This window comes from Pongo abelii, chromosome 9 (assembly GCF_028885655.2).
Source record: "Pongo abelii isolate AG06213 chromosome 9, NHGRI_mPonAbe1-v2.0_pri, whole genome shotgun sequence".
In the NCBI taxonomy this organism is placed as follows: domain Eukaryota; kingdom Metazoa; phylum Chordata; class Mammalia; order Primates; family Hominidae; genus Pongo; species Pongo abelii.
Genome location: NC_071994.2, coordinates 14707966 through 14728930, shown reverse-complemented (window position 1 = coordinate 14728930; position 20965 = coordinate 14707966). Strand labels below are relative to the sequence as shown.

Below are 20965 nucleotides of genomic sequence, written 5' to 3'. Positions count from 1 at the left end.
ACCCAGTCTAGAGTGCAATGGCACAATCTCGGCTCACTCCAACCTCCGCCTCCCAGGTTCAAGTGATTCTCCTGCTTCAGCCTCCCAAGTAGCTGGGATTACAGGCGTGTTCCACCACACTCAGCTAATTTTTGTATGTTAGTAGAGATGGGGTTTCACCATGTTGGCCAGGCTGGTCTCAAACTCCTGACCTCAAGTGATCCACCCACCTCGGCCTCCCAAAGTGCTGGGATTACAGGCGTGAGCCACTGTGCCCAGCCTGACATTATTTATTTTCAACTTTCTCTTCCTGCTGCCTGGATAACATGAATAAGGTAGATCATGTTATACCTTTCCAGACAGTAATCATGATTCCAGACAGTAATCAAGGCTTAAATACCTTCAAGCCTTTCAGCAATATTATTGCCTGAAATTGTCATTTTCTTAAGCTCATAACATTAATAAATCTTCAGCATCTTTTTTCTATTTTAGAAAAATACATAAAAATGTAAACCCACAAGAGAAAGAAAACCCTCAATAATACACAAAAAAAGAAAAAAGAATCTGCACTCATGCCACCAACTCTTTTAACATATATTTAATGAGCCTTAACATGTGTGAGACACTCTGCCATACATGGAGTTGGAGGTGGGGATAGATATCAGCCCCTGCCCCAAGGATCTCTGGTCTCAAGGTACTCATTTGTACCTGAGATACAACCTAAAATAAATAACTGGAATGTGATAGGACACTTCCAAAAAATAAAATAGCATGCCACTATTAAGAATTACAATAAATAGGCCAGGTGCGGTGGCTCACACCTGTAATCCCAGCACTTTGGGAGGCCTAGGCGGGCGTATCACGAGGTCAGGAGATCGAGACCATCCTGGCTAACATGGTGAAACCCCGTCTCTACTAAAAATACAAAATATTAGCCGGGTGTGGTGGCGGGCGCCTGTAGTCCCATCTACTCCGGAGGCTGAGGCAGGAGAATGGCGTGAACCCGGGAGGCGGAGCTTGCAGTGAGCCGAGATCGCGCCACTGCACTCCAGCCTGGGTGACAGAGCAAGACTCCATCTCAAAAAAAAAAAAAAAAGAATTACGATAAATATGTTTATTGACATGAAAAACTATTTATAGGACATTAAGCTTAAAAGCAGGTTATGAAGTATATATACATTATGATCCTAACTTGATTTTACTATGTAAAATACATATATGTGCACACAAAAGTTTACAAATCAAAATGCAAATACTATCATTAATTATGTCTGCGTGGTGAGATTGAGTGCTTTTTCTCTCCCTTTTTTATTATCTGCATTTTCCAATTTTGTCCATCTAATTTAAAAGGCATTAAAATGCAGTATGATATTGCAATGATTAAGCATCAGAAAGCTGGAGAAAATAAATACTAAAGTGTTTGGGAGGGTCACAATAGGCTTCCCAGTAAAAATTAGAGGAGGAAGTGAAAGCACAGCGTATTCCAAACTTTACAGTTGCATTTACATCACTTCAGGTGAAAGAGAAATAACCATAAAAGGACTTCGGAACTACATAAAGATACAAGGCAAATTGGTTTGGAGCACGGAAGTAAAAGCTACCTATAAAATCCAGGTAAATATCTGATACTGGCACACAGGTTGAAGCAGAGAAAGAGGAAACACGAGGTGCCAAAGGAACAAAGTAAGTCCACTGATACGTCCTTGCCTATCTCTCCTCCAAATCAATGGGCACAAAGTGGGGCTGGTCTACCTGTGTGGGTTCTATTCTCTAGATTGGAGGGATGAAGACAAGTTCTTGACTCTATGTTGAGGCCAGTTGAAAAATGAGGGAGAATAAAACCATGAATGAAACAAGAAAGAAACAAAATAGAAGAGGAATGAAAAAGTAAGTTGATTGCTATACAAGAGATAAAATGGACTGCAAAAAGAAAAAAAAAAAGCTAATGCTTGCTGGGCACGGTGGCTCACACCTGTAAACCCAGCAATTTGGGAGGCCAAGGCAGGAGGATCACCTCAGGTCAGGAGTTCAAGACCAGCCTGCCTAACATGGTGAAACCCCATCTCCACTAAAAACACAAAAATTAGCTGGGCATAGTGGCAGGTGCCTGTAATCCCAGCTACTCGGGGGGCTGAGGCAGGAGAATCACGTGAACCTGGGAGGTGGAGGTTGCAGTGAGCCGAGATAGCTCCATTGCACTCCAGCCTGGGTGACAAGAGTGAAACTCTATCTTAAAAAAAAAAAAAAAAAAAAAAAAAAAAGCTAATGCTAAGAAAGGTGAATAGTAGGTTCAACTGTATGCCATTCCATGAACATGGACCCAAAAGGACGAGGCCATGCCCCACTGGGCACTTGATGATTATATGGCTACCATAGGGACAACATAGAACACAGAAGTAATACTGGAGCCCTAGGCTTTGTAACACATTTTAATTAAGGTACTTCTTTCTGACAAGAAAACAATTAAAATTAAAATAGGTGGGGAAAGAACATTCATTTTCACCAGATCAGCATTTTGTGAAAGGTGATATAAGTGTATACCTGTGGATGTACTGGGTGATTTTGTGGAAATGATTCGGTTTCATGTTTTGCTTTATGCTGTAAAGTACTCTTGAAAATAATAATCATCTTCACTCTGTCAAAAGTGAAGTTAGCATGAAAATGAGGTAGAAAGAAACTATAAAAATAAATTTTTTCCCATTTTATTTGAAATAATGTAATCACAGAGCAAATTGCTAAGGTTTTCTCTAATTGCTCTAGTCTTATACTTTTGATCTCATCAGAGCGCCAATATTTTTATGTGTTCCTTGTTCTTAAAAATAATTGCAGTTGTTCTAATTCTTATTTTTTAAAAAATGACAACTAGGGGTAAATATTTTGTCGACTGTCAAGAGAACAATCCTACTAAGTCAATAGGTGGAATCTATAAAAGGAGTCTATTTATTAGTTTCCCTTCTCAGGTATCATTTACAGAATTGTCTTCATTTCAGTTGAATAATTAAAGAATCAGAATTGGCTGGCTCTGTCTTTAATTCTTTTTATAAAACCAGAACTTGACCCAGTAAAAATGTATTCTGAGTCCTAATAACTATAGACCTAGCCATTAATAATCTGGGTTCTATATGAAACTTACAGATCTTAGTCCAGAAACTAAACAGCAGATATGAAAGGAGAAACTGTTGATAAATAAATGAAAAGTATTGAGTTTTCCTCATAAAATTTCTCGAGACAAAAAAAAAGCAATGATCAACAGCAAAGGAGAATGTAATGAAATCATATACATGCAGAAACGTGGACAATTCTTTAATTGTTTGCTTTTTAAAAGCTCAAAAAAATTCTTGTTCTGGTTAATTACTGTACTCTGAGTACCCATCTCCTATTTCCTTGCTCTTGACATTGACCCTGTTCAATTCCTTTTATAAACTTTTCCTATGGCCACATCCACTGCCTAAAACAAGATAGAATACCTTGAGATCTAATAATAAAATAATAGTTCCTTTTTAAGCTCTTGCCATGTGCCAGGCACTGTTCCAACAGTTTTGCATAAATTAGGATAATTTGATCTTTAGACTAGGCTCTTTAGGTACCTTCTGTCATTTTATAGTCGAGACATAGGAATTAACAGGGATTTCATTAAGAAACTTGCTTAAAACCCCAGACTTAGTGAAGTAGCAGACTGAAGATTAGAATAGAGGGCTTGAGCAATATTTGGCCACAGAAACCAGATCCATAGGATGTATAACCTCACATTCTCAAATGCTATTGAAAGTTACATGGTGTTACTCTAAGAGTCACAGCTATGGACTTGTTTCTTTTTCCATGTTTAAAATAAACTTTTGTGGGCTAAAATGTGTTTCCTTTTTTTGTTGAGACGGAGTCTCGCTCTGTCACCCAGGCTGGAATGCGGTGGCACGATCTCGGCTTACTGCAAGCTTCACCTCCCGGGTTCACACCATTCTCCTGCCTCAGCCTCCCAAGTAGCTGGGACTACAGGCGACCACCACCACGCCCGGCTAATTTTTTTTTTTTTTTTTTGGATTTTTAGTAGAGACGGGGTTTCACCATGTTAGCCAGGATGGTCTCGATCTCCTGACCTCGTGAACCGCCCACCTCAGCCTCCTAAAGTGCTGGATGTGTTTCCATTTTGAAAAAAAAAATGCCTTTGTAATCAGATATTTCAGAAAGATGTTTTCTCCCTTTTCATTGAGTTTTCAACCATTTTCAGTTGCATCTAGCATCGGAGAGTAAGGGTTATGAGTGCAGGTTCTGGATTAAATTCTCTCATTGTGAAATGGGGATATTAGTAGAGTACCTATCTCATGGGGTTCTGTAAAGGGTACAGAGATAATGTATCTCATGCACTTAACATAGCAATAATAATAGAGCCAACCCTTGTAATCGGCACAATTCCACATACTTTGCAGAGAATAACTCTTTAATACTCAAACTGACTCTCTAAGGAAGGTAGTCTTATTAGCTCTATTTTACAGACAGAAAACAAAGGCAAAGAGAGGTTAACAAACTTGCCAAAGACACAAAATTGGGGTTAGATCCCAAGTTCATGTTCCTAAACATGACACTATACAGACCCTACTGTGCCTACAATAAGTCTTTAATAAATGTTAGCTCTCTACACACCTCACCTAAAGCTTGCTAAAGAGAATCCTTACTAACTTAATTACTCAATCACGAAGAAGTTAATCTGGTTTATAAACTCCTCTCCATGGCATCAGAAGACAGAAGTTTTATTGTTGGGTAGTTGTAGGAGCAGAGTCAATCCCCGGTCAGCAAGGCTGGCCTGGAAAACAAGCTGCAAATTTCCAGAGTGATGCTGCATGGAGGGGTATTCTGAACCAACAGCCAAGAATTCCATTTTCGGGTCCTAACTCTGACACATGTTTTCTGTGTAACCTTGAGCATGTCACTTAACCTGACTCAGCTTCAATTTCTCATCTGTAAATCAAGGGGAATGAGACAGGATAAATGGAAAGGGTCTTTTCTACTCTAAAATTTCTGGATTCTATGAGCACAGGGTCTGAATATGTGTCCCTGTTAGATACCAGTGATACATTGTACCAATAGGTTATTCATAGTATTCACACTTCATACCAAGAATGAGACATTCATCACTCTAACTTTCTTGATATTCGTAAGCACAAGAAAATTGTTGTGCTTTTGAAGACCTCAAAAAAAGGAATCTAAGGCTAAAGACAAATTTTTTAAGTGTCATAATTTTTTTCAAGAATTAATAGTCATTGTTGTCCATATCCAGTTGTACTGGCTTATTTCCAACAAAATTTCCCTTGCCTACATGGGGCCTGAGATGCTCTAAGCTTTCAGAAGGACAGAAATGAATAAAAGCATTTTTCCTAAAGAACAGAAGAATCATCTTAAGTGGGCATATGTGAACTATCTAGTTTCCCAATTACTGGCAAATAATTTTAATCTTGGACTGCCCTCCTTGTTATACAAGTATTGTATTACTTGGCCCCTGTATTAGTTTTCTATTTGTTGATATAACAAACTACCACAAATGTAGTGGCTTAAAACAATATAATTTTTTTATCTGACAGTTCTGTAGGTCAGAATTCCAATACCAGCTCACTAGACTAAGCTCAAGTTGTCAGCAGAGTCATGTTCCTTCCTGGAGACTCTAGGGAAGAAGCTGTTTCCTTGTTTCATCCAGCTTCTAGAGGTGACCCATACACCTTGGTTCATGGACGCCTTCCTCCATCTTCACAGTTGGCAGCATAGCATCTCTCTAATGAGGGATGGTTTCAAGATGAAACTGTTCCACCTCAGATCATCAGGCATTAGAGTCTCATGAGGAGCATGCAACCTAGATCCCCAGCACGTGCAGTTCACAGTAGGGTTCACGCTGCTATGAGAATCCAATGCCACGCTGATCTGATAGGAGGCAGAGCTCAGGCAGTAATGCTTGCCTGCTGCTTACCTCATGTAGTGCAGCCAGGTTTCCCACAGACCATGGACAGGTACCAGTCCTTGGCGTGGGGGTTGGGGATTTATGAGAATCATGTTTCTATCAGTTGTTATGGCCTGTTATCTGCTCGCTTGTTCTCTGCATTTGCATAGATAATTGACATTTGACATTTGGTAAGATTTTCTTTAGTTTCTTTTCTGGATAAACGTATCACTTTGGTATGTTTTGTGATACTTAGGACATAATGATGTCATCCAAGCCAACAAGCCATGCTGAAGTAAATGAAACCATACCCAACCCTTACCCACCAAGCAGCTTTATGGCTCCTGGATTTCAACAGCCTCTGGGTTCAATCAGCTTAGAAAACCAAGCTCAGGGTGCTCAGCACGCTCAGCCCTACTGCATCACATCTCCGGGAACCTTTGCTAGCCGTCAGCTGGGTCAAGGAAATACACAAATGATAAATCCAAGTGTGGGAACAGCAGAAATGAACTTTAAAGAAGAAGCAAAGGCACTAGGGGTAAGTCTATTTACTACCAGAATTTTAATTTCACATTTGCAAGGTCTTCTTATAAGTTATAGGAGAAGAGAATATCATCCAATTGCTAAAAAGTTCTGAATGTTATTCTGAAATTATCTCTTTTAGACAGAAATATTTAGTTTGCCTATAGACTTTCCCTTGAGTTCATTTCATTTTAGATCAAGCAAAAATATAACAGGAGACAGAGGAGCCTCCCTAGCTGGAGGATTTGGTAATATTGACATGACGGAAGCACTATTACATCTAGCTTGATCTCATTTCTTCAAAGGACTTTTCGGACAATCTCAATCCCATCTCTGGATTAGTTACAAGTCTGGTATTTGCATAAAGGTGAATTTACATAAAAATGAACATTGATGGCTGCCCCAGAAAAGGAAACTACAAATGGGCAGTCTGGGAAAGGCTGAGTGTGAAAGAATTAGGGGACATTCCATCTGCTGTGCCTCTTTCGCCAATACCCTTAGAGATGCTACGGCTTAACTGTCACCTTACTTCTACAAAGGAGACTCTGAACTGACTACCTTGTTTCTATAGGCATTGTAAAAACAAAAATGCCCTATTTGTAAGAAAATTCCACCTGTCTAGGTAGAATTGTTAGTCCCTTCGCTGTACTTTCCAAATACGTCATTCATCCCGCTAGCACAATTCCACCAAATTATATTAAGTCTCTCCCTGTGAATAGCTCAAAATGCTCTGCTGGAGCATTCTGTAAATGAATGCTCATTATGTGCCAGAAACTCTTCTAGCCATCTTACTACCTATTTCAAGTTGTGATGTCTTAGGGAAGTAAAAATGAGCATAGGTTCTCTTGCAGCAGCCTATTTACTAAGCTGTGGAGGTGGCCCTTCTGATCCTCCTCCTCCCAGAGAGAGGAAATTCCCCACTCCTAATAAGCCAATGGGACAAACTAACACCCCATACAGCCAACCCCACACAGGTGCTTGGAATATCATCGAGCACAAAGGAGGTGCAATCTCTGCCCTTACAGAACTTACGCCCTAGAGGGGGAAATCAAACTGTACACATAATAAGGAAGTAAAGTACTTAGTGTGTTAGAAGGTGTCGAATGATATGGACAAAACAAAGAAGTGTAAAAGGGCTAAAAAGTACTAGGCAGTGAGGAGCAGCAATTTCAAGGTGGTCAGAATGGGCTTTCCTTAGAACATGACATTTGAGCAAAAACCTGAAGTTAGGAGTGAGCCCTGCAGATATTAGGGAAAGAGAAAACAACCAGTGTAAAAGTCTTTAGATGAAAACATGCGTGAGGTATTTGAGAACAGGAAGGACGCCAATAAAATAGAACAGAATGAGTGAGGGAGGGAGCAGTTGTCAGGAGGGCAGATGAGTGGCAGAGGCCACAGCTGGTGAGGCCTGCAGAGCGGAAGGCTTTGGCTTTGACTGAGTGGATGAGGAACCACTGAAGCATGCTGCCCGGCACCGAAGAGGCGTGTGATAAAAATACTTTAAAAGAATGTGAAGTTTTGTTTTCAAAATCTCCAGTTGGCAGAAGCTACTTCCTCTCTCCGAAGATTGTTATTTCTATGCCATCAGCAGGCCCAGGGCATCATGACAGTGCAGGGGCCACAGGTGGCAGGATGTGGCACACCTGTACCAGTGAACTCAGACCTTAAAGTGCTTCTGTGGCCAAAAATGCAGACAAATTGTATGTCCAAATTTTTAAGTCTGTCCTATAGGCAATTTTGATCAGTAAATGGCACAGGCAGGGCTGCAGGAGGAGAAATGAGGGCCAGTACAAATCCAGATCTAACTGCCCCTCATCAAGGTGACAGCAAGGATGAGAATGGGAAGTTTGTGGCCAGATGGCTGAATTGCTGCTCTAAAGAACAGTTGTAAAAACCAAATATAAAGTCTAATACAGGAGTTCCTTAAGTGAGATAGGCTAAATGTGGCCCATCATCTCTCTGAAGCTATAAGCAAAAGTATGGTATGTGTGTGTATGAATGTGCAAGAATAATTTTTCAGGGAGAAAGGTTCATGGTTTTTATCGAAGTCTCAAGAAACTTTTAGCATTGTTTATGAAACTGGGTTTTTTTCTAATTTTAATTCAATTTACTTGTGTTCAGTAGCTATTTATTGAAGAAATAAATACAGCAGTCTTTGTATTTGCAGTCTCCCTGGATAGAGAAGATGTAAACATGGTGAAAAATAAATTACAAATCTACAATCAACTTTTGGACCAATCTAGAAATGATTATTCCTCAGAAATCTATCTTTATTTACAATGAAGGAAGGTTCAATAAGAGGTACAAGGAGCTAAAAGATGTATACCTTACTTTTAGTAATATATGATTGATAAGAAGAATGATTGGTAAGAAAATGATTGCATACCTGCAACTTTTTAAAAAAGAACAATATACACTTTGGGAGGCCAAGGCGGGCAGATCAAGAGGTCAGGAGATCGAGACCTTCCTGGCTAACACTGTGAAACCCCGTCTCTACTAAAAATACAAAAAGAAATTAGCCGGGCGTGGTGGCGGGTGCCTGCAGTCCCAGCTACTCGGGAGGCTGAGGCAGGAGAATGGCGTGAACCCAGGAGGCGGAGCTTGCAGTGAGCCGAGATCGTGCCACTGCACTCCAGCCTGGGTGATGGAGCAAGACTCTGTCTCAAAAAAGAAAAAAAAGAACAATATAAATGAATCCAAAATCAAGTAATAAGGTGTGTTTTATGTCATGAGATGCAACAGAAATTTAGAAAGAAAGAAAAAAGATTAATTTGGTGTAATCAAAAAGACTTCATGGAAAAGGTAGAGCAGAGTTGAGCATGGGGGAAGACAGTACTGAATAATTCAGACAGGCTCAGTAGTCAATGTGCTGCAGTAAATTCCCAGATCTGCCTCTTAGGAATTGTGTGACCTTGGATACCTGATATCTTTATGTCTCTGGGACTAAATCCAGCTGTGGGAGGATTACATGAAACAATAAATGTAAAGTGTTCAGAACATGATCAAGCACATAATTCATGCCTAATAAATGGTTTTATCTTCACCAATTCCTTTACCTGTAACTGGGATGACCCAAGCAGATAACTGATCCATCTGAAAAAGCAGCTACTGACATCACAGTTAAAGTTTTTTTTTTTCTAATAGTTTTTTAGAAGCCCTCAGAGATGCTAATGCATGATTAAGCAGCTATACTTTCTGAAGAATTCTTCTTGGGCCACCCCAGTAAGTCTCCCCAAATACCTCAAAACAGGGCATTTCACTAAGGGCCTTGCACTCCAGTTATTCTCGTGTATGTCAGAATCTTCACGGCCCACCTCCTGCTTCAGATGCGTGCCTGAATGACAACAGTGGATCTCAGCAAAATTGACGATAAATAAGCAGGGGCAGCAATGACAGTAATGTTTCACACGTCTGAAAGTGAAGAAGTAATTTTAAAATGGCTGTTTTCTTTTTTCAGGTGATCCAGATCACGGTTGGATTGATACACATTGGTTTTGGAATTGTTTTGTGTTTAATATGCTTCCCTTTTAAAGGAGTACTCGGTTTTGCCTCTACTGCTGTTATTGGTGGATACCCATTCTGGGGTGGCCTTTCTGTGAGTAGATTGCTAGAACACCACTCCTTCTTGGTTTATAAAGTATTCCCTCTTGGTTTATAAAGTATTGCTATCTCCAGCCAATTCACAACTCATTTCTTGATAAAGACCTACATCTGAGGGCTGGAGAATTTAGAAAAATTAACAGCTCTGAATGAGCATGAAAAAATCGGGAATTTGTTCGTCATTTTACCTAGGAGCTTATTCCATTCTTTAAAATTTAATCACGTAATCAGCAAGCCAAAGTTTTGGTTTCCTACTACATTTGAGATGGAAATGTATGTATTGGGTGGAGAGAGAGAAAAGAAAAGGTGATTGGAAACATGATTAAAAATATGCAAGTAAGCCAGGCATAGTGGTGTGTGACTGTAGTCCCATCTACTTGGGAGGCTGAGGCCGGGGAATTGCTTGAGTTCAAGAGATTGAGGCCAGCCTGGGCAATATAGTGAGACTCAATCTCTAAAAAAATTTTTTTAATTAAAAAAATGCAATTGATTATGAGAAGGGATGGAGCAGTAAGCCTCAGAACAAGGAATGCTTAAACATTATGAGTTATTCATAGGCCAGAAATTAAGGAAAAGAAAATAAAAAAGAAGTCAAGGACATAATGACTGAGAGTTACTCCAGAAAATTCAGAAGTGCGAGAGAAAATTTTGAGATGGAAACTAGATGAACATAAATAGACCAACCTTTCATATAAAGAGAAATTCCCAAGCACAACCAGTTAACCCATTTCACAAATAAATTTGTCCATTTCCACAGTTCATTATCTCTGGCTCTCTCTCTGTGTCAGCATCCAAGGAGCTTTCCCGTTGTCTGGTAAGTTAAACTATTTCTACTTTTTGAACCCCTTTAAAGATTAGCTTAACATATTGGGGAGGAAAATTGAAAAGCTGGGTTTGGGAAATGCAAAAGGGAGCACCTTTCCCAAAAAAATCTATTGGTTGCCTCATGGTCTGAGCGCTGGGGTGGGAGAATGGTCCACACAGTTTGCCACTAAGAAAGGGCAGAGCTCCACATCCTGACTCTTGAACTCACAAGGGTGAGAAGTAGTAAAGATCAGGGTTGTTTAAGCTTTAACCTAAAAGCTCCCTGGTTCAGTCCAGTCACACTCTATTATGGGAAGTCCAAAGGAGAATCCAGGAGCCAGGAAATACCTACTAGACACATCAGTTACCAAGTCTCTACTGTTCATTTGCCACTTCTCAGCTCTGTCTTGTATTTTTATTTTTTTATTTGTGCTATTTCCTACTCTTAGGCAGATTGTGTGTTTTACAATTCTTTAAATTGGCATTAAATGAGTCTAGCTTGTTCTGTAAGAAGAGTTTATAAAAATGATCAGTAAGACCGGACTTTGAGTTCTGTCGGTCACAGCACCCACCTATTCCAATTTCGTGGTCTGCTATTGAACCAGGAAAAAGAAAGTGATTTACCAAGAACTAGAGTCAACCAGAGCAGAGGTGGTGTCAAGATTATATGTAATCCAGCACAAGAGGGAAGAACGCGGAAAGAGGAACACAGGATCGTGTAGCTCATGCTCTTGCAGACAAAAGAAGAATAAAATAATTAAATCAAATTAAAATAAAATAAAATAAGCCTAATTCTGATTAACCACTCCTGTTGCAGTCCAAAAACAAAATAAAGCACCCTTTCTGTGCAACTTTTAAGGATCCCTCCGTCTAATTGAGATTGTCCAAGCATAGATTCCATCCTTTTAGAGGAGACAGCCACTGACACTTACCTAAGACAATTTTTCTAAGAGCTTTTAGAGACCTTCAGGAGGCTCTAAGGCATGCTGCAGCACAAGCACGTTCTAAAGAACTCGACTGTGCCACCCTTAGCAAGTCACCTTTGGACTTGGTTTCACAATTATTCTTCTGCATGTTAAAATCCTATTGTAGAAACTAGGGAAAGTTTTGTAGTCGCCCATACACCTCTGCCCACAAAAGCTTAAAGAGTTTCTCCTTCCAAATTCGGGGGTTCATATTCAGTCCCTAGAGAGACTTAGGGTTTTCATTAATTCCTAAATTTTTCAGCAAACATGTTGTGTCTAAATACTTTCCCATCCATAAAATCAGATGCTATTGTACTACCTCATTCAAAGGCTGTAAGAGTTAAGTGAGGTAATTTAAATAATTTAACACAGTGTCTGCCACAGAAAAATGCTCATTAGAAGTTTGTTTTTTCATTTTTTTCATAAAGAAAATATAGTTGTTATTGTGCATGAGGCTTTTAGTAAAATCCAATAGATGAATGCCTGCTTTATACGATTTACATTTTTCTACAGCTTTTTAGAAGTACCCTACATCTAGGCTGCATACAGAATAATGTTTATGGTAATTACCCAGAAGGGCAGAAAACAGAATAATTTAAACTTGAAAAATTGTTTTGAAAGTTCAAACATTAAGAACCATGAAATTTGATTGATTCTTATTTCACTTAACTTCAGTGATCCTGTATATAATTGATTTTTTCCTGCCATCTCCATTAGGTGAAAGGCAGCCTGGGAATGAACATTGTTAGTTCTATCTTGGCCTTCATTGGAGTGATTCTGCTGCTGGTGGATATGTGCATCAATGGGGTAGCTAACCAAGACTACTGGGCCGTGGTAAGTATCCCATAATCCACCATGTGCCTGCTCTCTTTTCAGTCCCGTAAAGTGGGTCTATGTTTTATCTCTTAATACCGTACACCAGCTCTAGTGGAAAATCTTTTTTCTATTCTAGCCCCACCCCTAGTCATATGATCTCTGGGACTATAGAATAAAGTGAGAGGGTTACCTCTACAGATAGACCGAGGCTTAAAGGACATCCTTTATTGGCCCATCTCACTGTTAATCACATGAACAATGGGGAAGGGTTTGGATAGGCCTCCATGGCTTCTGAAATTGTCCAAAAATTATTTTCTCAACATTTGAAATTCTATATAAATAAGGTAGTCAAGCTATTGAGTGTTTTTTGTTAAACTTCAGAGTAAAGTATGAAGTGAGAGGGAAATGACAGGGATAAGAACATCTGATTTTTACAGAGAAACCCAAGGAATGAAGCAATTGCAAAATGAAGCACGTATCTCTGTATGTGCTCAAAACAGAATCACACATTCATTAGCCTTATATAGCCAAGCATGGACTCTGACCTTAGGAGGAAATGGGTGGCCCGAGGGCAGGAATGCTTACCATCTATAAGCAATGGAGCAATATGGTATAAAATGAGGTTGGGCTGGAAGCTGTCATCCTACCTCAATGGCCACGTTAACAATTTTGGTCTTCATTCTGTGAGCAATGGAAAACCACAGAAGAGTGGTTTTATTGGTTTTGTTTTATTTTATGTTGGGGTTGGTTTTGCTTTTGCTTTTCAGTTTACAAAAAGCAGAGTTTATTAAATTACTGTGGGCTACATATATCTTGAGAAAGACACAGAATGGCTTCCTTATCTATCTAGAACATATTAACATTAAGACAATATCACAATATTTTGAACAAGTAACCACAATAACATTTCCCTTATCAGTTCACTCAATACTGTGTAAGTAATTCTGTTTCACTGGATCTCGGAGTGGCAGGCTTATGAAGCCATCTGCTTCTCAACTAAAGGGTTCTGAAATCCTGACTCCAACAATTGGTATAATCTGAAAGTTGTCTAAGCACTCCCATCAGATGCGCGTCCCCTAGAGTATGTTCTTTGCAGTGTCCGTAGTTTGAATTGCTGGCACACTCCTTTTCCACCAAGCTCTGAGACAATCCTTTGTTAAAAACATAGGAGAGTTTTAGGCCGGGAATTTGAATGATCACTTTTGTGCTTGGAAAGGACAACACTGTTTGCAGCGTAAGGAAAAGCTTATATAAGAAGGTGTATTAGTTTGTTTTCACACTGCTGATAAAGGAATACCAAAGACTGAGAAGAAAAAGGGGTTTAATGAGCTTACAGTTCCACATGGCTGGGGAGGCCTCACAATTATGGCAGAAGGCAAGGAGGAGCAAGTCACATCTTATATGGATGGGGGCAGGCAAAAAAAATAGAGCCTGTGCAGGGCAACTCCTGTTTTTTAAAATCATCTCATGAGACCCATGCACTATCACAAGAACAGCATGAGAAAGACCAGCCCCCATAATTCAATCATCTCCCACCAGGTTCCTCCCACAACAAGTGGGAATTATGGGAGCTACAAGATGAGATTTGGGTGGGGACACAGAGCCAAACCATATCAGGAGGCAAAAATAGATGAGAAAGCTTCTTGGTAAATAAGGCAGAGTGAAGCAAGAACAAAATTCATCCTCCAAAATACCAAACAAAAGAACAGAAATTATTCAAAAAAACAGCTTTCAAACTGGCATCCAAGTAGAGAAACAAATCATTCTGATGCTACTCAAAGCTGAAAAAAAGCACAGCTTTTAGACCTGGCCCTTGTTTCCCTAGAAACAAAACGGAGGAAAGAAGGGAAGCCAAAAAAAAATACTGAGAAGTCTCACTAACACTCTCCAGTCTGTAGCTGAGAAGGCTGGGGTGGACGCAGTCAATTCTGCGAAAGGATAAAGCAAATCCTGTGTGGTACAAGACCATGGGTAGTACCCAGGACCTCACGAGACAGAAGAAAGGGCAACACCTTCCCATACCCTGCATAGTACCCTACTACCAGCAGGGAATGAGCAGAAATGCACAGGAATGCACAGAAATAAACCTCCAGCCAAGGTGCAGGCCTCCATACTAAGCATTTAGCAGGCTCTCAGAAGACAGAAAAAGCGAAGTCCATGTTCACTAGCAAGAACTGTGCTTGAAGCCAGCTAAGTTATCTCTCTCCCTGCAACAGCTATATGTTCACATTCAGAAACATGGATATAAAACAACAGCTAGGGCTCAAGTTGTAATGGAAGCAAGGAAGACAAATGGGACCCAAATAAACAGAAGTGTGAATGAAGGAAAATTCACCTACACTGTATCTGATCAAATAGAAGGCCTGTATAGAGTTCAAGTGAGCTTAATACTTTTATTTAAAATAGAAACAACATGATTCCATTCTTATAGAATGATGCTCCTCTCTCTTGGTTATTCTCTTTTTTCCCTCTCTCTCACGGCATCTTTCCACACATCCATTCTTCTGTCTTTTCCCTGTACACAGAGAGCTAGGATAATAGTCATCAAACATTAATTTTGGTTATTTCTAAGCACTGGCATTTGGAATGATCTGTTGGTTTCTATATTGCTTGACTTTTTTAATGAGTAGTAACATTTTTATTAAAAAAAAACAATGAGGCCATCACAAAGGAAAAAAACTACCTTCTTTCTAATATTTCTAAACAAAATAGCCTACTTACCAAAAGGAAAGACTTCTGGCATTTTAAAGAAAATCCAAAATAAATTCTCACTCCTCTGGAACAAGCATTTGATGATACTGGAAGAATAAGCATGGAGCGAATTGAGTATAAGCAATAGCACATTTGATGAGTCAATAACTTTTTGAAGCCCATGTGAGGCCCTCCTGATTAGCCAAAATTTCACTATTTATTTATGATTTCAGCTTTCTGGAAAAGGCATTTCAGCCATGTTGACGATCTTCTCCCTCTTGGAGTTCTTCATAGCTTGTGCCACAGCCCATTTTGCCAACCAAGCAAACACCACGACGAATATGGTGAGTTGGGTCTCTTCTTTGTAAAACAATCTGAAAATGCCCTGGAGAAATACAGACTTGTGTCTGCTAAATCCTACTATCGGCTTACCAGAATGCTCTTTGTCCTTCACTCTGATGGTACCAGGGGAAATTGCATAGGATTGTAGTAACCATATTGCTTGTTTTTATTCATTCTTTCCAGTCTGTCCTGGTTATTCCAAATATGTATGTAAACAATCCTGTGACACCAGCGTCTTCTTCAGCTCCTCCCAGATGCAACAACTACTCAGCTAATGTCCCTAAATAGTAAAAGAAAAAGGGGTATCAGTCTAATCTCATGGAGAAAAACTACTTGCAAAAACTTCTTAAGAAGATGTCTTTTATTGTCCACAATGATTTCTAGTCTTTAAAAACTGTGTTTGAGATTTGTTTTTAGGTTGGTCGCTAATGATGGCTGTATCTCCCTTCACTGTCTCTTCCTACATTACCAGTACTACATGCTGGCAAAGGTGAAGGATCAGAGGACTGAAAAATGATTCTGCAACTCTCTTAAAGTTAGAAATTTTTCTGTTCATATTACTTTTTCCTTAATAAAATGTCATTAGAAACAAAAGCCTTTTTCAGTATGTTTAAAAATTGATTTTGATTTGATATTGGTTGTAGAGCAGTAGATCTGACCTATACTCCAAGAAGATTGATAAACCTTCTTTAATGATGATTTTTCTAGGTGTCCAGTCACTGGAGTTCCCTAACTCATCTCCTCCTCATCTTTCTGTTCAGAAAGCAAGTGTCCAGTTGTCCTTGTTGGAGGTCATATTATTCTATACATTAATTACCATCAAACATCTTGCCTCTTAACTATCTACAAAATTTTGCTATTTACAGAGTATTTTCATGTACATTAAACTCACCTGCAATGGGACAACAGTCAGACAGGGATGCTGCATCGAGGGGTTTTCATTTGAGTTGTGGCTTTTTGTTTTTGAATTGTTGGCATATTTATAAGCCAATTAGAACAACCAAGGTAAGACAGAAGGGATGAATGACAGTGTAAGTTTCAAGAAATCAAAAGCACAGATGGAAAACATCACCTAAGTCACGAAAAAGGGCAGTTTCTCTACAAAATAGAAAGGTATAATTATCACAGATATCCACAGCTTTGCAGTAGTGGCAGTGAGGATCTGATGTGATGGCTCATGTCATCCCTGTCAAAGCAGTAGTGACGTCACGCCCAAGGCAGGGGCATAGGTAGAGTCAGAATGTTGAACAGAATGGTAACATGGGAAAAGTCATGGAACTGGAGAATAAAGTGGTCAGAGAAACAGGATTGCCAAGCTGTACAGAGGGCACATTTGAGGATGTGGTAACAAATTCAGAGTATGAACAAATTGCTCCTGCAAGGCCTTGCTGCTAGAGCCAGGCAAACTATGGACCCAGGAAGCGATCTATTTGATTTTATCCAGGGTTAAGATTTTGCTAGAGGAGATGACAAAATAGCAGAAGGGCAAGAAAGCTTAGGACATTGTAAAAAATATTATTTAAATGATAGACTGTGGAATCCAAACTGGATAAGGAAGGAATAATAGTAATAATAAAAGCAATAATAAAGAAAAAAGACAGATTGATCATAAATGGAGAAATCTGCCTTTTCTCCAGGAGCCGTTGTGACAATCAAATGAAATAATGTTATATGAATATGGTTTGAAAATGGCAAAGTATTGTCCCTTTTTGAAATTTTAATATTATTAAAGAAGCCAGAGGGGAAAAATATAACAAAAAGAGTAGGCAGAGAAATCAAAATCAGGGAAGAGGCAGATTAGAAGAACAGGATTTTTGCATCTGGGAAAGCAGATGTATTATGTCAGGCGAGAGTCACATAATTTCAACGTCATTGGCCTGCCTAGGTCCCAATTATTCAGCAACTGGGTGATTAGAAATGCTGTGTCCTTCACCATAAAGCTCAACAGCTCAGCAAAAGTGAAGACATAGATTTCATGGTCTAAGGGTCTGGAAAATAAATGGTGCCTCAAAATGTGGGGGAGGGGATGGTATATTGTATATCTATACATGTAAAATAAACAAATATAAAGGTAACTTACCTTAGGGAACAGAAGCATTTCCAGCAAAGTTCATTTTTTAACTAAATTTCTATCAAATATATTCTATTTTTCAATTTGCTTTAATAATAGTAATAATAACAGCATATATTTAGCCCATTCTTTGTACCACTCACATTCCAAGCACTGTTTCAATGCTCACAACAACCACCTGTGAGGCAGGTGGATCATTTTCAGATGAAAAAACTTTGGCAGAAAAGTTAAAAATCTTGTCCTAAGGTATGTAGCTAGCAAATGGTGAAGCACGGATTTGAACCCAGGCAGTATGTTTCCCAGGTCCAGGCAGTTGCCCTAACCATTATTCCCACTATTCTTATGGTCTTGGATAGAATCAGACATTTGTAATGCCAAAACAGACAAAAATGTTTCTCTATAGTAAGCTTGTAATAAATTTGGAAGAAATTGCCTTATTCTCTGATAGGAGAGAGGAGATTTAGTAATATAATAATACAGTTGACACTTAAAAAACATGAGTTTGAACTGCGTGGCTCCACTTTTCAATGTGGGAAAACTCATGGAAGTGGAGAATAAACTGATCAGAGAAACAGGATTACCAAGCTATACTGAGGGTCCATTTGAGGGGGTTTTAGCAAATTTATACTATGAACAAATTTCTCCAGCTGGGCCTGCCATCTGAGACCCTAGAAGGTCTGGAATAGAAATATGGAATATTTCTATTCTCAGACTGGAATAGAAATATGATATTGCAACATAGAGGTCACATGCCTGCTGTGGTATTATTTAAAGCCCTTATGGTATTTTCATTCTGGAAAATCTTTTTTCAATGTTCATTTTTTTCATTTATTTGCTTAAAAAGAAGTATTACACTACTACTTTGTGATGAAAATTCTGCTAGTCCATAAAATTTAGGCTTTACATATTTTTTTCATGTAGGGTAATATAAAATGAAACGGAGTAGGATTTATCTAGACGTCAGTGAACACATGCTTTTCTCATGCACAATTAACGCTGGATTTGCGTACAAAGACTTTGCCTATGAAATATAACTTAAGCTACACACACACATACACATTACACACACATCTCAAGTACTTCCTATATTTAGTCTCTTCCATCCTCAGAAGAGCACAGATCATTATTAGATCTCTAGGGCTCTAGGGTGTCTTCTAATTCTAGATTCTAAGGCTTTATAGAAGGTCAATCATTCATCATGAAACACATGGGCTCAAGAACGATCTTTCAAGAATCTATAAATATATCTTAGATACACATGTATCATTGATTCATGCCTGGCCAAAACAAAATTTCTGAAAGCTCTCTTTCCCAGAACATGTTTGCATTTGTCACAACCCTCTAATAATCAATCACAATTGTCCCCTTTTCCCACAGAGCAGATGCTGGCCAAACCTACCCTGAGTTTGGACAACCGGGGGTGGGGTGCAGAGTCCCTAGGCATCTATTTGCAGGGGTGATTTGCATCAAGGAAAATATGCCACAGAAATTTTGAGTTCAGGTATCTGATACTCAAGCTGAAAGATCAGAGTCCAGTTGCCAGCCTCACCTAGGTGACCAGGTCGTCTAATCCCTATGGAGAAAGGGCTGTGCTCCTCACTTGTGCATGGACTATAACCAGGCTCCTTCTCTGTAAGGAAGACTGAAGAAGATGCAAGGCTGTTTGAACACCTCCAGGGCTCTGATGCTTGGGGAGCCCTGGGAGACAGCACCTGGGGTAAGGCAGCCTTCTCCCAGAGAAGCTGCAGCAAGGCCTAAGAAGACTACAGTGTATCTGGAAAGTGGCAGCCCCATACACTCAGCAACAGCTCAGCCGAGGCCTGCTGGAGAACAAATGTGAAAATTCTGAGGACTCCCAGAAATGCTCTGGAAATGGGGATTTGCAGACAACTGGGGTCATTCTTCAACAGATGGGGGTGGAAACCAGGCCAACTGGGCCATAAGGCTATTATGTCTTGCTAATTCCCACAGGCTGGAGAGGCCTTGAATATAAGTTTTACTAAAACTTGCTGATTTCTGCCTTTTTCGCTTCATTTTGCATTTAAAACAAACCAAGCAAATTTATAATTTATAACTGTTCTCTCTTTTCTCCTAGCTCTCCTCCTCTCCCTCAGTTCTCTAGTTTCACTCTTAAAAACAAATCGTTGTTACTAAATTCTAGCAGCCTAGCAGTGGTCAATGGGCTTCATTCAATCTCTTTCTCCACACACACACCGCGGGGGTCTCTATTCCATTTAGGTCTCACGCACAATTTCACTTTATATTTCACAACTTTTCCTACTCTCCCAAGTATTTGGCAAAGCTTAAGGACATGGTATGGACTTTTAGGCCAAATGTCATTTCACATATTCATACAATGCTACAATGTGTACGTCAAGACCCTAATTTTACAGATGAGAAATGAATTCAAAGAGTAGAGGAGTGGAGTACACACAGCCAGAACTGGAGCTGGAAACCATCCCTAGACCTTGTGATTTCTTCAACAATATTCTTTATGCAATTCCATGACAGTCACAACACAGAGCTCTTTCTGAAGGAGGCTTAGAGGAAAAAAAGTGGGTAGGAGGAAGGGCTACAAATTCTGGAGCTAGACTTACACTGCTGGAGTTAGAATCTCAACTCTTAACATTTATAAGCTGCGTGACTCTTAACTTCGCCAAACCTTAGCATACTCATCTGTTAAAATGAAAATAACAATGGTATGTACATCATTGGCATGTGGTGAAGTTTAAATAAGCAATATAAGGCACTTAACATATTGCCTCAACATAGTAAATGAAAGGGAAAAAAGCAAGATAAGTTTAAGCTATTAATTAGCATTTTACTAAAGAATAGTATATAAGTGATATAGTAAACATATGAAAACTGAAATCTACTATATATATGTGTACCAGCATATATATATATATATACTTATATACATATAGATTATACTTTACATAAATATACATATGTATGGACATTGCATTTCTACAATGAATTCAATTGTTTAGTTTCCCCAGTTTGCATAGATCTCCATTTTACTTTACTAGAACACCCTAGTGTTTACACAGAGGAAACATCTGTTTTCTCTAGTGTATAAATAAATAAAATTCCTCAAAGAAATCTGGACAAGTTATTTTATCAGGGCTCACAGCCAACAGGGTCCTTGTAATAATCCCCAACAATGGTTTTAACAACATTATATAGGCATTGTGGTTCCAGCACATTTTCACTAATGTCTTTTGTATACCGGGAATGAATTCAAGAGAA

The 20965-nt window shown here is 39.2% G+C and overlaps 1 protein-coding gene and 1 long non-coding RNA gene across 4 annotated transcripts in view; one reads left to right on the top strand and one right to left on the bottom strand.

Moving 5' to 3' along the window:
- Nucleotides 1–20965, bottom strand: part of LOC129048597 (uncharacterized) — a 30447-nt gene that overhangs the window by 7957 nt on the left and 1525 nt on the right. Inside the window, exons 2-4 of one of the 2 annotated variants that reach the window (XR_008511048.1) lie at nt 15733–15922; nt 15331–15407; nt 13195–13290 (exon numbers count right to left, since the gene is read on the bottom strand). This is a non-coding gene — a long non-coding RNA (uncharacterized LOC129048597). The remainder of the gene's footprint in view (nt 1–13194; nt 13291–15330; nt 15408–15732; nt 15923–20965) is intronic. The other variant, XR_008511049.1, reaches the window with a different exon arrangement.
- On the top strand, nt 1613–16236 carry LOC100450141 (membrane-spanning 4-domains subfamily A member 12). Of its 2 annotated transcripts, XM_002821705.2 has the most exons (7): nt 1613–1662; nt 6159–6440; nt 9882–10019; nt 10782–10838; nt 12511–12627; nt 15534–15644; nt 15826–16236. In XM_002821705.2, the coding sequence occupies exons 2-7, from the start codon at nt 6165–6167 to the stop codon at nt 15928–15930; spliced, it is 804 nt and encodes a 267-aa protein (XP_002821751.2). In that variant the 5' UTR covers nt 1613–1662; nt 6159–6164; the 3' UTR covers nt 15931–16236. The 2 variants fall into 2 exon arrangements, with proteins under 2 accessions (XP_002821751.2, XP_002821752.2); XM_002821706.2 differs by lacking the exon at nt 9882–10019.